General features: G+C 37.7%; 1 protein-coding gene across 1 annotated transcript in view; it reads right to left on the reverse strand.

Annotated features, from left to right (window-relative positions):
- The window catches only part of LOC139978247 (uncharacterized), a 116,198-nt gene extending 102,798 nt beyond the window's left edge, over positions 1–13,400 (reverse strand). The window contains exons 1-3 of the mRNA XM_071988254.1: positions 13,110–13,400; positions 2,604–2,708; positions 1,677–1,766 (exon numbers count right to left, since the gene is read on the reverse strand). Coding sequence (XP_071844355.1) covers positions 1,677–1,766; positions 2,604–2,708; positions 13,110–13,194 — 280 coding nt within the window. The 5' untranslated portion in view covers positions 13,195–13,400. The remainder of the gene's footprint in view (positions 1–1,676; positions 1,767–2,603; positions 2,709–13,109) is intronic.
- Between the last annotated feature and the right edge of the window lie 1,134 nt (positions 13,401–14,534).

Here is a 14,534-nt window from a genome sequence, read left to right on the forward strand (position 1 = left end):
GATCCCGCTTCCTCTTCGCTGGTCTCCGGTTCGAACATGTAGGGAAAAACTTCCCCAGGATCGTCCACCATGTCCTCCATTTCCCTTACTTCTTCGCCGTTGCTATCTAAATACTGTGTGTCAATGCCACCGGCAGCCATTTCCCGATATGTATAAGCTATGGTGTGCTGTGTATATATGCGTACTACAGTGCATGTATAGAAACTGTATGTGGTACTGGTAGCAATAAGCAGTTCCAAGCGACGATATCATGCACTTTCGACTTGGTAAACAAATGACGTCATTTGTTTTCGGCTTTCCCTGAACGAGTTAATCTAGCCGATTTTTGCGTAGTTTATGTTGCTTGATAGGAAGAAAATGCAAGGAATTTATGAAAAAAGAAGTCAATGGATGTTTTGTTCGATGTCTTATGTATCAATTTGTGATTTTTCATCTTAATCCAAATCTTAACTTTCTTGTAACAGACTGCTGAAAAAGGTAATATTTTCGAGAAGTTTGAGATTTCTCCATACCCAATGCACTGCGCAAAACATATACAGTTTGCACTCTTCTGCGCTCCCCCCCGTGACGTCACTGATTCTATTACGTAATAGTACTTTTTACCGATTTCTACCCCTTTGGAGACGGAAAAAAATCGCGGTGTTGGGTTTTTGTTAATGTAAGAATTGTTAAGTTTAATATTATGTAAAGTCAAGTCTACGTGTCGCTTGACCTTTAATCTCTACTGTACATCACTTGATATCTACTGATCAATTCTCTGCTGATCAGTTCTCTACTGAGAATTTGAGGTTACCATGCTACACAGTTCATGACAATGGGATCAACATCACAGATTTTCACTTGACACACAATAAAAGTTTAACTATATTAAAACATATATGTAGCTTCAATGGCATTGTTAATGGATATAAGAAGAATACAGAGGAATTAGTCATCTTAAATGCATAAATCTGACCCTTGTCAAATGCATTAGTTACACTGCATTTCTAGAGAATCTTCATTCAGTTGAAGCAAGTGTATTTGATTTGACAATTAATGTAACTTTGCAAGTGAAGGATCACATTTACAAGTCTGACCATTCTCCTACACAAATGTGATATTTACATACATGCAATATGGTATACAGTATATATTCTAACACACTGACTGTATGTTAATGAATATCATCCCTTACCTCACACATTATAAGTTGTCAATGATCTTAGAGCTCTCACTGTGACAATCAAAAGGCATATACACGACTTTATAGATCATATTTTACCAGTTTTCCTTGCTTACATTTCATTGGGAACAAAAGTCTTTAACAAAATCTTGTTATTTTTTTATGATAAAGGTGACAAGTAAGTTAGTTAACTTTGACTTAAAAATGTTCTCTTTGTATTACCAAACAGTACATATTAAAACTTGAACGTAAAACTGCACAATATTTTTGAGGTTTTTGGTATCAACTGCCATTCTATGATGCAAAACCCCATTCTGTGAACATGAGTTTATCACTAAAAATAAGTTGAAAAGTTGAAAGAGAAAAGTCCACCAACTGGAGTTTTAACTTAGCATCAAATCTGTAGCTCATACTAACTAATATTCATGCAATGTTACCAAATACTGTATTTGGGCACAACATCTCAAAAATGAAACAGAGCTAGCATGATATATGAGATACTAAGAATACTTACCACTCTCACATGTTGGACCTGCAAAGTTTGGAGGGCAGTTGCAGACGTCACCATCACAGACACCATTCACACAAGGAAATTGCTGACAACCTAGTAAATAGTGACAAAGAAATGATAACATATGATGAGAAACAAATCCAAGGTAAAGAAAGAAAATATATTTCAATGTGATATCAAATGCTGAAATGGTTTTGTTACAAAGTTTGGATGATTGGAGCAACCAGCTGTTCCTGTTAATGCAGACATGAGAGGTTACCAATAGCTGAGAAGAGATGGTCAAATATTGTACATTGTGTTAATTATCCTGATTGCAAAAGACCTTTAAGTTTCCTTCACAAAATGTTAAAGAAAACAAAGTAAACTACAAATTTTTCCTTCACTTTAAACATTTTCAGAACAAACATTAAAATATGTTCAGTTTGAACTGAAAATACACAATAACTTTCATAACAACATCAGGAGAAAACATAAAGCATGAGAAAGGTATGTAAAATATGTTACAGAAGACTGATAAAATTACGTCGGCAGTACGTACTTCTTGTGTTACCTATCCAGATTCAAGTACTAGGCTTAACAACACAACCAGAATGAAAACAGCTTGAGTTGGCAAAGACCCAGGCTTTACTTAACTTTTCTAACATTATTCTATGTAAGACACTAGCATATACTGTATATGCAATAGTGACACACCCTACCAAAGAGTGGTTAACTGTGTATGGCCTGAATTGTTGACTGTCTTGGGCCTAATGTCGAAGACAATCATAAATAAATGTGTGATGATTAATGAGTAAAACAGCACAAGTAATATTCAACATGTTCATTTCAAACTGAAAATACCATAAATTTTATATAATAACATCAGAAGAGAACATAAAGCAAGATACAGATGATGTAAGATATGATAAAATTTAGAATGTCAGTACATACTGAATGCACAAAATGGCTGAACTAATCCTGCTGGACAATTGCACATGTCTGGAGACCCAGGCATACAAGTACCTCCAAAGTAGCAAGGAAAGTTACTGCAGTCCACTGTCAAGAAAAATATTATTCAGTCAAATTACAATCAGGTCAAGACACATTTATGATAGCTGGTTTATGTGACAAAATATTATCTTATCTACTAATGGAATTAGAAACAGATTGACCAACTCTCTGACAATTTCTCTGAAACTTTGGTGTGCTTGATACAATATATAAATAAATACACATAGTGTACAGGGATTAATTGACACTTCTGTGACCTGCTAAGCTGTTATGAAATGTAGTTCACATTTAAGGACTGCTGTACTCTACAGTACAAACAAGGGAAATAAAAGATCAACATTCCTACATAGGTATTGTCCATCTGTTAACGGTATTTTAAAATAGCCTAGCACAAGTAGACCCTTCAAACTAACAACCCAATGTGTAGACTTTAAATTTTATGTTTGGCCTTATACTGCACAGGCTGAAGTATAGAGGCTTTTGAAAGCCTTGAGGCCGCACTTTGCTGACCCGTGGTACAGTCCATTATGTACTGCGGTATGTGGTAAGTTCTCCATCCATTTGTAGAACTTTATAGATTGGTTGTTGCTTTCAATATTTGACCTTGTAATTGATTTAGGAGTGCTTTTAATGTGAAAGTGTATACTAGTCCTTACACAATTTGTGTTCAATACATTAGGCCCATAAATACTTACCATAATAAAGCAAACATTAATATAAAAGAAGGTTTTCGCTGTTGATTTTAATCTATGGAATTTCTGGTGTCACTTGCAATTACAAATCATTAAGGGACCATGACCGTGCTGATTTCAAAGATGCTGTATGCCTCGTGTATCACAGCTTAGTGTATATTCTGGGGCTGAACAATGTGTGTACATCTAGGAATGTGTACACATAGTCAGTTGGTGAAATGGTGCTGAAGTTATTTATCAGTATAGTAATTTATGTAAACCTTGGTAATATTTGTTATCTCATACTATCTGATACTGAAAGCATTTCTTGAAATTCCCATTAATGGCATCAATGCAGTACCAAAGTCTTAGCAAGAGCCCAAAAGGTACAATGGTTCCTTGCTTTGGGGAATAGTAAAATGTTAAATTGTATGTCACCAATCAATATCATAATATTTATGCTCAAATGTATGTACCAGCTATTAAATAACAACTAAATATTACAAGTTTAAATATAATCTGATTTTAGGTTGTGGAGTTATTGCAATTCTAAAATTCTCAAAACTTAATTGGTCCCAAAAGTATTTGACCCAGACAAAGTGACTCAAAGATATATTTGCCCCCAAAAAATTAACCCAAAAAAGTGGGGGCCCAAATGATCCCAAAAATATTGGGCCATAAGAATATGTGCCAAAATGCATTTTAAGTGGAAATAAAATCTGAGCCCATCTTACCAAAAATTGGACCTCAAATTGTTGAGGCCCTGATGGCCGACATTTACCAGCTCTTTGGTTGGGGAGTGTTAGGATACAATAAATATTGTGTATTATTTTGAAAGAGCCACAAATTCCTAGAGTAGTAGTTTTGTCTTATTGGTGTTTTGAAGAATAATCCCAAAATGGTCCCTATTTTTCTACAACTTTCACTGCACTTTACTGCAAAGATGCAACTAACAACCAGAATGTGTGTTTATATTTCTATAAATTGTTCAAAAGGAGTATGCCAGAAAAATCCAGCACAAAGCTGAACTGGTATACATGCTTGGATCTTTCAGTGAATCAAGAGAGAGATTAACATTACCTCCAGAATACCATATTGTTGCATTTCCTGTACTCAGAAGTCTTGCATACTAAGATAGCCTATTTGTTCTTTTGTCATAATATCATACTATGGCCTAGTTGTTAAACCAAAGCCTGATATCTACTGCTATCCAGTGTTAATAGACACTACACCTATTCATATATTCAACGACTAGTTGGACACGTTGATTGTGTTGGAACAGAAGTTAACATCGTTAAAACTCATCTCACAAGGATCTCCAGTCTTCGCAAAGAACTACCAGAATATCTTCAGACTAATCCCTACCTTGGTACTTAGTAAAGTACTTTTAATTATAATCACATATCCTGTAACTAAGCTTAAGAACTGTTTTAAGTAATTACAGCAATTGATTTTTACCGTAACATTTAAAATTGTACATATTGGTAAAAGAAGGTGATTGAATGAGAATTATATTTGATCAAAACATATAACGATGCTATCTTTCCATATATTGTCTACCTACGTACAGTACGTAACTTATTGGAAGGATTTCTCTGTTGTCACAAGAGTTATTGCAATGTAATGATTATGTGGGCAGAAAATGTTCCCAAAGCCCATTTGAGGTGGAAACTAGAGCAGCAATGCTGTAGTGGCTCAACCACATCATCTGATATTAATGGAAAACCAATTCAGTGGAGGACTGCCATGAGTTTGTAGTACAGTGTTGTATGTATGCACTGTTTAATTAACTAACCAATGTGGTAAAGCACTGGTAACTGAACAACACAAGGGAATCAGGTAACACTGATTAGTAAATTCTGCCCCGAAAGTAATTCTTGCAAATTCATCATGGAATTGATGACAAAGAGGGTGCTTTCCCACTTGATCTTGTGCAGTTGATGAGATCCTGAACTGATCAACCACTCTTCTGTGTGGGAACGCTCCCTGGGTCAAAATCAGATCTCTAGATGTTGATCTTCCGATGGGGGTAAAACAGATCTCGAGAGCAGTTGATAAAAGTTCTGGGTGTAAAGCTCAGTGGTTCAAGGTGACCCGAGATCACGGTGACCTATCACAATAATATGACGTAGCATCCTTTCTTTAACCACAGTTAAACGTGCAAAACTTGGCGTAGGACTTTTGTACAGTATTATGTAGATTCACAAGCGTCTACTCACAGAACATATGTAGTTAATTGAAGAAAGTACACAGCATATTCATTTGGCATACACTTATACTATGCACTGTTGAAACAACATGGCTGTGAAAAATGTCATCGGCAAAATATAGTCCGATGAAAAAATAGGATTTCTCATTGACATATGGGGAAGCACAGAGATTTCTAAAGAGATTCTTAAGATGTACAGAACTTCCCGGAATTCTTCGGTGTTGAAAGAAATTTGTGAGAACTTTGTAGTGCAGGATATACAAGGTCGGCAAAGGAAGTAAAAAATAAACTTCATAAATTAAAAAGAGACTACAAGAAAGTTGTTGACCACTTTGCTTAGTTTGTGGCTGCACCCTATGGGAAGTCCCCCGGGGGACACGTGGTTGTGGTGCACGGTGGTGCCCCAGGACAGATTGATTGAATTGTGCACACTTTGGTGTGTAGGTGTGACAAGTTACAAATGACCAGGGTTAAGTTGTAAAGTCGTGTGAGAGGGCCTTGGCCCTGAACAAGACTGTAAACCTAAAATTATAAATTATATTATCAGTCGGGGAAAGTGTTGTGAATTTATCATTATTTATTAGCACAACATTCCGTTTAGAGCTACTTATAAAGACCTAAATAATAGGCAAAACATGCCCCAGAATGCACTGGCGGAGGACCCCCAGAAAACCCCATACATGGGAAATGGTTTAACTCACCCCACGGAAGCACCCCTATTTCAAAAATACTTCATTCGCATCTGGCACCCACAAGTTCAACCCCTACATTAATCATTCTAGTTAAATTTGGAATTTGGCCCCCATCTCTAAAATCCTGGTCTTGGTGGTACATGTAGCAAGGGGCGGGGGAGGGGGGGAGGCGCTGCATAGGACCAAAGGAACATTGGCAGAAATTAGTCCTCTAGTTTTCAGTTATATTTAGTCATGGGGGGGTGGGGTGGCTGGATGGGTTTCCTTTTCTTTCTCTAATGAATTCCATGATCTGGACGAAGAGGGGGGGGGGTGGAATGGAGGTCAAAGTTTTATTTCAAATTAGAAAAATGTCTTCAGAACTCCATGATATTGGCGTATAAAGTATTTACCAATGAATCAAATTGTTATAGTATACAGGTCGTAATAATGATTGCAGACTAGGAAAATAAAGATATAGGTTTTAGGACGTACAGTACAGTAGTTAAAGAGTATTTGGCAGGCTATCAAAATCACATGTAGCAAGGGGGGGGGGGGGGAGGCGCTGCATAGGACCAAAGGAACATTGGCAGAAATTAGTCCTCTAGTTTTCAGTTATATTTAGTCATGGGGGAGTGGGGTGGCTGGATGCGTTTCCTTTTCATTCTCTAATGAATTCCATGATCTGGACGAAGAGGGGGGGCAGGGGGGGGGTGGAATGGAGGTCAAAGTTTTATTTCAAATTAGAAAAATGTCTTCAGAACTCCATGATATTGGCGTATTAAGGATTTACCAATGAATCAAATTGTTATAGTATACAGGTCGGAATAATGATTGTAGACTAGGAAAATAAAGATATATGTCTTAGGACGTAGTTAAAGAGTATTTGGCAGGCTATCAAAATCACATCAAAAGTTATAAAAACTATTTTAAATATGAATATGTATGTAGTTAGTGTTTACAAGAGTCTTAGAACAACTTTCATCAGAATATTCTATTAAGCGACATAAAAAGGACAGTAAAAAAATTGCTTCACAAAACTGTGTAGTATATAGGTGAATCAATACTTAGCGGATTGGATCTACATTTATTTTTCACAATATTGAACTAAATAGGTTAGGCAAAATGAACTGTTCTAGAGAATATGATGGAAAGTAGTGACGTCGTGCGAACAGAGGAGGGTAAGGGGGGGGGGGTGGTGGGGAAATTCTCCCCACCACTATCGTCAGTTGAGAGTTGGGGGATTTTATACATTCGGTCGGGCAAGAATTAGGCTACTTCTACAGGCCCTCATCCATAACGGTGAATGTCGTTAATTCAGTCTGGGAATTTTTAAATGTCCCTGTACCCCACCCCCACCCCCTTCATCCCCCTACCCACACTTTTGAAATTCTGTGCACGTCATTGATACGAAGTGCAATGAAATTAACTAGAATGACTGTTTTACCTTCTCTGTATGAAACAAAGTTCTTCATGCAATAGAAGTTGCTATTTTACTATGCACTATGAGATGTTACCTACAACATAGTTGCCAATGAGAATGGTATAAAAAGTATGAAACGTTTACACACAAAAAGTATGAAATTTATAAAGACAAAGACTTAAAATATTTCATTGTTCAAAAATAGGTTCAAAATTTTACGATATGGGTTTCAAGCCGAAGAAGAACCGCGTCCATCCTATTGGAAACAAGAAAAAGCAACAACGCAAAGAGAGAAAGCGAAGGAAATTAGCTCGATTTGTCCAGAAGATCTTTCCCTTTTCTTGTTGTACTGGTGACAAAGAGTCCGACAATACCGTGTGTCTGGAAACCTACACAATATGTGATGAATATGAGGCCCATAGGAAAACAGCCACCCCTCAAGAGAAACCTACTATCAGGCAAGAAGAGGCCCCTCTGAGGAAGAAATCCGCTTCCAATGACAGAAGCTCTCCGACAACAATTCATCCAGAAAAGACCTGTACCGACGTCGATCCGTTCTTGGCCCAACAAAAGTCAGGGAAAAGATCCCCCACAATCAGTCAAAATACAAAGCCTGCCAATAATACCTAAAAAGCTAAAAAATATGCAGGTATGCCTACCAATAAAGTCCAACCTTCAACGAAGGTAGACGAAGAAGGTTCTCCTAGAAAATCTTCCCTCGCAATTTCGATCCTTTCTTGTGAAGTTGTAGCTCGCTTACGAGTCGCAGATAAAAGTGTGAGCTCGCACGAATACTTCGACGACGTTGAGCCGATCGATTCCGAGGCCGGGTCTCCAAAACCACGTGACCATACAGACGACGATTCATCGGATGAATACGTCACTGCCTCAGAAGATGAAGAACCACCCAAAGAGAAGACCGTCTGCACTGTGGAGAAGCTCGACTGTGCTAAGGAGCAAGTTGAAACTCCATGCGAGGAAGTACAGAGCGAAGGAGGACAGCCACTCGTACAAGAAGAGCAATCACGTGTTGAAGAAGAGCAATCACGTGTGCAAGAAGAGCAGACAAGCGTGCAAGAAGAGCAGTCACGCGTGCAAGAAGAGCAGTCAGGCGTGCAAGAAGAGCAGTCACGTGTTGAAGAACAGCAATCACATGTTGAAGAAGAGCAGCCCAGTAATTCCGATTCTCAGAATCAACAGGAAGATGAGGAGGAAGAGGAGGTTTGTTGTTCTACTTACTTTTCTCCTAATTGGCACATAACCGATCACATTTTGTATGATATCTAGAAGGTGATTAAGACTTTCTTACTTTATTTAATGATTTAGTATTATTCGATCCTAAAGTCCCATGGTTAATCAGTTCAATAACTAAGTGACAAATATTCGACAAAAACACGATTTTCTTTATTACAATCACAGATAATCGTTAAAAGAAAAATTATAAAAAAATGCCAAGAAATTGCGTTTTAGGGGGATGCAACAGAACGAATGTGGACTCTACAATAAGTTTTTTTTCAATTTTCCAAGCGGAAAAAGTAGTGAGAGATATCAGAAACTCTGGATACGATTTGTGAGGAGAACCAGGAAAGGCTTCATCGCACCAGGAGTTTCTCATGGCAAGAAGGTGAAAGTTTGTTCTGCCCACTTCACAGAAGATGATTGGGACCCTAAATATTTGATGCAGAAAAAGTTGAATGTTTCATGAAAAATCAGACCGCTGTTAATTTTAAGGCCGACTTTGAAACTCATGCGATAAAGTCAGCACTAAAGCTGTAATAAATATGGGCCTAAGCCGGAAATGGGACAATAGCCCCTCATCGATTTTTTAACTTAAACGTAAACGTAACATTGAAAGGGAAGAGAGGAGATTTGATACACTGCGTGAGACATTTAACGGTGTAATTTTAATAAGGTGTTATTGTTCCTGCTTTTTCTTGTCGTTTTAGTGAAGCCGACTGCCCCAATGTAAATTACGGAATAATCGGTCATAGAGCCATCTCGGGCCTAATTGAAATTTGGTGTGGCAAGGTCACTAAAGTAAAAAAAGTTTGAAAGATTGATGCTTTTATTCCGCATTATTTATATATATCCCGATAAATGCAACAGTAAGTGTTGGAACTGGAAGACATGTCAGACGTGAACAACCTAATGACTATGTGAGGAGAGAATCCACGTTCAAATTTCAATTGGGGCATGGACGTCGCTTAGGCAGAGTTTTTTGGGCAGAGATGTGTTCATACCCTCCAAACCACTTTAAATGTAATACGAATAGGAAATGTGTGTATGCTCGAGCGAAACAAAACATCGTGTAAGTATTACTTACGGTAGCGCACACTGTCACTTATGTTTGAAAGTACCGTTTGCGGACCTTCGTTAAGTTGGGCTAGAATACGATTCCTCCTGAAGCCCAAACCACGAGGCATGCATGTGAATAAACGCAATAGGCATTGCATGTAGTGAGAAAATTGTTCGAGCTAGACTAACTACTCGATTGAGTTCAAATGCGGTTGTATTTCAAGCTCAATGAAACCTTTCTGTTGGATTTAATGACGCACGGAACAAGGGACGTTTATGTTTTACAGTAGGCCTAGTGCATACAAGCGAATCTACTTTGTTTAGAACTTTGGATTTTCTTTCGGATGTTATACTAATCTACGTTTGAGACTATCATCACTATTGTTATTGTGCCAGTTTGACTGGTAAGTGAGCACATTCATACATCACTCTGTATAAAACCCGCCAAAAACGTGATCTTGAGATTTACGTTACTTTGGGTCAGCTTGCGTTACCTCTTCAGATATTGGGAAATCGTTGCGTAATCGCCGCAAATTTCGTAAAAAAAAACTTGTAAACACGTGGTGAAGAATTCAAGAAACACCATGATATTCATTATCTATTTATGTCTTGAACATTACGCCTGAAAATAACAGTTATGCTGACACGAAATGCTCGCACAGCTCCGTACTGAACAGTTCACAACAGAAAAGATCATCACAGTGACGTCATTCACTGACCTGAGGGCTGTTCAAGGTCGTTGCAGTGTTTGCAAATTCCTAAATTACAGAGGAGAAAAAACGATGTTATAATTCCCTTTTTTTTATAACTTTCCGGTGTGCTATTTGGAAAATTAAAAAAATATGTTGCTAGGTAACATATAAACTACATTATATATGAAAATGAGAGATTTCTTTTCTGTCACTATTGTTCTACTTTAAAACAGTTCAAAAGGTTTAATCTTCCTAAGATCACTGATGCAGGTTGGCAGAAGTTAACCCACAGAGAAGGGGCTATGTGTGGGCAACTGGACAATTTTACACAGTGAGAAAGACATATAAATGTGTTGCACAGTGTTAAGCATACCAATATATCCATATATGTACAGTAAGCTTCCGTTTTGGCCTACATTCATATGAAAGACCAGTAGGCCCACAGAACATATAGTTAGAGTTTTAGAAATGTCCGCAGAATATTCTGCAAATATCAAACTAAGATTGCTGACAATCTTTATATGAGAAATGCAGGACATTCATACATCTGCAGAGGTAACGCCAGCTGGTAGACATGTCTCTGAGTTGCCGGATGTAATTTCTTGTCTAATAGCCACATCTGGTCACCCTAGGCCTACAGTACTGTGTGTAGCACTGGACCAGGCTTCACGGAAAGACAAGTTCATGAACTCACTTTGTAAGGTAGACTCTAGTGTTGAGCAGATAATCGTAAGCTATATTGATTAGTCCGATATTTGCAATATCAGTGACATATATTGGTATCCGTAAAATTTAGACTCACTGCTGATAAAGGAAACCGATATTGAAATTTGTTTTCACAACAAAGCCACTTCTTGTTACTTGCGGTGAGTATTAATCTGTTCAAGAAATCCATTTATTTAAGTCTCAATTTGGATCAATAGCCAGTGGTCAATATGCCGTTCAGCTGGCCAAGACACAAGACGCAAGTTCTGAATAACATTTACCATCAACAATCTGACCTTTCAGGCCACTGAAGGTTACGTAGATAGCAGTCTTTGTTGCACGTTATTTAAGTAAATTTCACCAGTCTGGCCACTGTATTATAAGAGTGAACACAACATAATTGAAACTGAACATACCTTCTGACACCTGATTTGCCCAGGTTGCAAATATTGGCAAGAATCCAAGAAACTTTTTGTACTATCAAAAGTTGTAAACATGGCATATTCAGACCTACAAACAATGCACCAATGTCAAACACAAAGGACGTAGTAACTTATGTGACATTGGAACAGATTTGATCAAATGAAGTATAACTATAGTAGTAGCCTAGCTTGCACCTGTAGGGCTTCTGAGGATTCGCTGAGAATGAAAGATAAAGGCGTGGAAATCCCTTACTAAATCATTGAAAAAAATTGCATATCTTTTAAAAAGTGCAAAGAGTATCATGGATGCAGTTTGTTAAAACATCAATGCATAAAAAAGATTGTATTTTGAGAATCAAGCTTGTGTATCACAATTTGATGCCGGTTGCTTTACGAAATATTTCAAACATGAAGCTCTTGCTAATTTTGGCTAGGCCTAATTGTAGTATAGCTGGCTAGTGGTAGGATATTATTTGTAATGGAAACTAAAAATTTGAAGAAAATGTTTTCGTTTTGGTTCTGGTAAACTCAAGGGGAAAAAAAAGTTCTTAGCCAGGATACGCTAACTGTCATTTCTACATGAAATCAGTTTTATTCATCGCACAATATCATCTTTTAAAATGTTTGCTTAGAAATTTGTGGCTCCATTTGATGGCAGTTTGTATAACACTTGCAGCCTAAGTGCATGAACATACAGTAGTTGTTGGTCATACAACAGAAGTAACAGGAAGGATAACACGTACAATTGATAGTGAAAACAAATGCTAGCACACATGTTTCACGCGATATAAACTTGGTGTGAAATATGATCATTTCATTTTAAAAGAGGTTAAGACTAACATCAGGTTTACAAAATACGCACATATTTTGTTTTACTAATTTACTACTGGGATTCAAAAAAATGAGAGCCTTGCAAGATGCTTGGTTACTGTTTGTGAGTTTTGCAAACGATAATAATATTACTACAGCCGATTAGAATTTTGATACGTTAATTAGTGTGAATGCACAACTTAAAATGCGATTTGATCTTCATACTGGCTGTTAAAAAGAATCAGTATCGGGTCGGTATCTTCCAAAACCGATATCACCACCTTTCAATACATGATACCTGTACTGTAGTGCATAATACAGAACAATGTATTATAGAAGAAATAGAGTCCTAAGCTTTTTCTAACGTTAACGTTAGGCTACATTGTGAGTGTACCACACAACGGGCCTACTGTAGCCTACATACAGTCTAACCTAGCTATAGCCTTGGACTATGCCTATTTATCTGGATACCCGTACGTGTCTTGTGACTGGCTCACATCAACAATAATTTTGTACTTTTTCTCCTCTGCTAATCCCGAATAACGTACCTTGGGTTTTGCTTGGTTGTAGATTATTGCAAGCCAACAGTACCGTGAAGAGGAAGCTTGGTGTAACTTCGAAGTTAGCAAACATAGTGTTATTAGTACAACTCAACCTTCGAGCATCGATACTGTTGTAGTTGAATAATCTTGTGAAGTTTTGCACTGGCCAGCCAGCATACTTCACGTATGCAACGATAAGATGTTTGATTCAACAGAAAATGTATGACAAAATGGTTACTTTTCGTATTATTTGTACTCAGTCGCCAGCCTCAATTTGAGGAAGTTCGTGTTCTACTGAATAAGGAAGTGACATCGACATGACCTTGTAAGTCACGCTTCACAACCTCCACAATATTTGTTTATTCTACTGTCGTATAGGCTAGTGTGGTGTCAAAGTTGTGTCACGTGATTCTATTCACAAACTGCAAACAGCACGGTTGGATGCTTCCAAATGTGATAGTGTGAAATGCCTAACTTACTATTCCCGCTTATGGTGGCATACTCCTATTAGAGTCTATATCAATCCGCTCGATTGTTCTCCTTTTCAGGAAAAGTGCCAAAAAGCAGCGGGAGAACATCTTTTGTGACCTGTTATCAATCATAATCTAGTTTTTTGTGGCTTTCATGTTGAAGAGCATGAATGGAAGTACATGTGGTGAAAAAATTGGGTCAATTGAGGCAATTTTAGACCCCTTTAGGCTTCCCAGGAGCAGCGTAGGAAATTTGTTTACCACTGAGTGAAGAGGTCTGTTTACAAGTGACGAAAACTTCCGGCTCGGATAGCAAAAAATTTTCACGGTCATGGTACGGAAAATTGATGGTGCCATGAAAGGCCAACTTGTCAGCTATCCGGTGATGGGTAGCGTTAAGCTAGTGAAAACTTCTATCTAGACTTAGAGACCACATTACTTTTGTGATTTAGTGTGTAAGTCAATGGGGCTTTTAATGGGCGTATGCTACCTTATGGTCCAAGGAGTTGAATAAAAACGGTTCTATGTAGCGATCGGGCGTTTTATTTCGTTAGTGACTGTCTTGTGACTGTGGGATGTAACTGGTCAAGGCCTGTTTCAACTAGACCTAACTCTATGGAATTACACAGAGTCACGGTAGTATTTCGCCCAGGATTGAACGAGAAACGTGGATTTGGATATTCACTGCTAAATTTTGTTTATTGAAAGGATACTTTTTCTGTGTTTGTACTTTTGAATATTAAAACGAGTAAGTACTATGTTCAGCTGAAGCCTAGTCATGTATATGCTACCCTGGTCGATTCGGGTCAGCGTCTTCTCGTAGTTGTTTGATTATTTTTATATGTCTTATTGGTAATTTGTTGACAGTAACGTAAGCCATTTTCCGTCACATATCACGCATGAGGCATCTTTTAGGTCTATTCTTCTGTTCAGTTTACGGTATCTTGCGATCAAATTGTAT

This window comes from Apostichopus japonicus, chromosome 2 (assembly GCF_037975245.1).
Source record: "Apostichopus japonicus isolate 1M-3 chromosome 2, ASM3797524v1, whole genome shotgun sequence".
NCBI classification, from domain to species: domain Eukaryota; kingdom Metazoa; phylum Echinodermata; class Holothuroidea; order Aspidochirotida; family Stichopodidae; genus Apostichopus; species Apostichopus japonicus.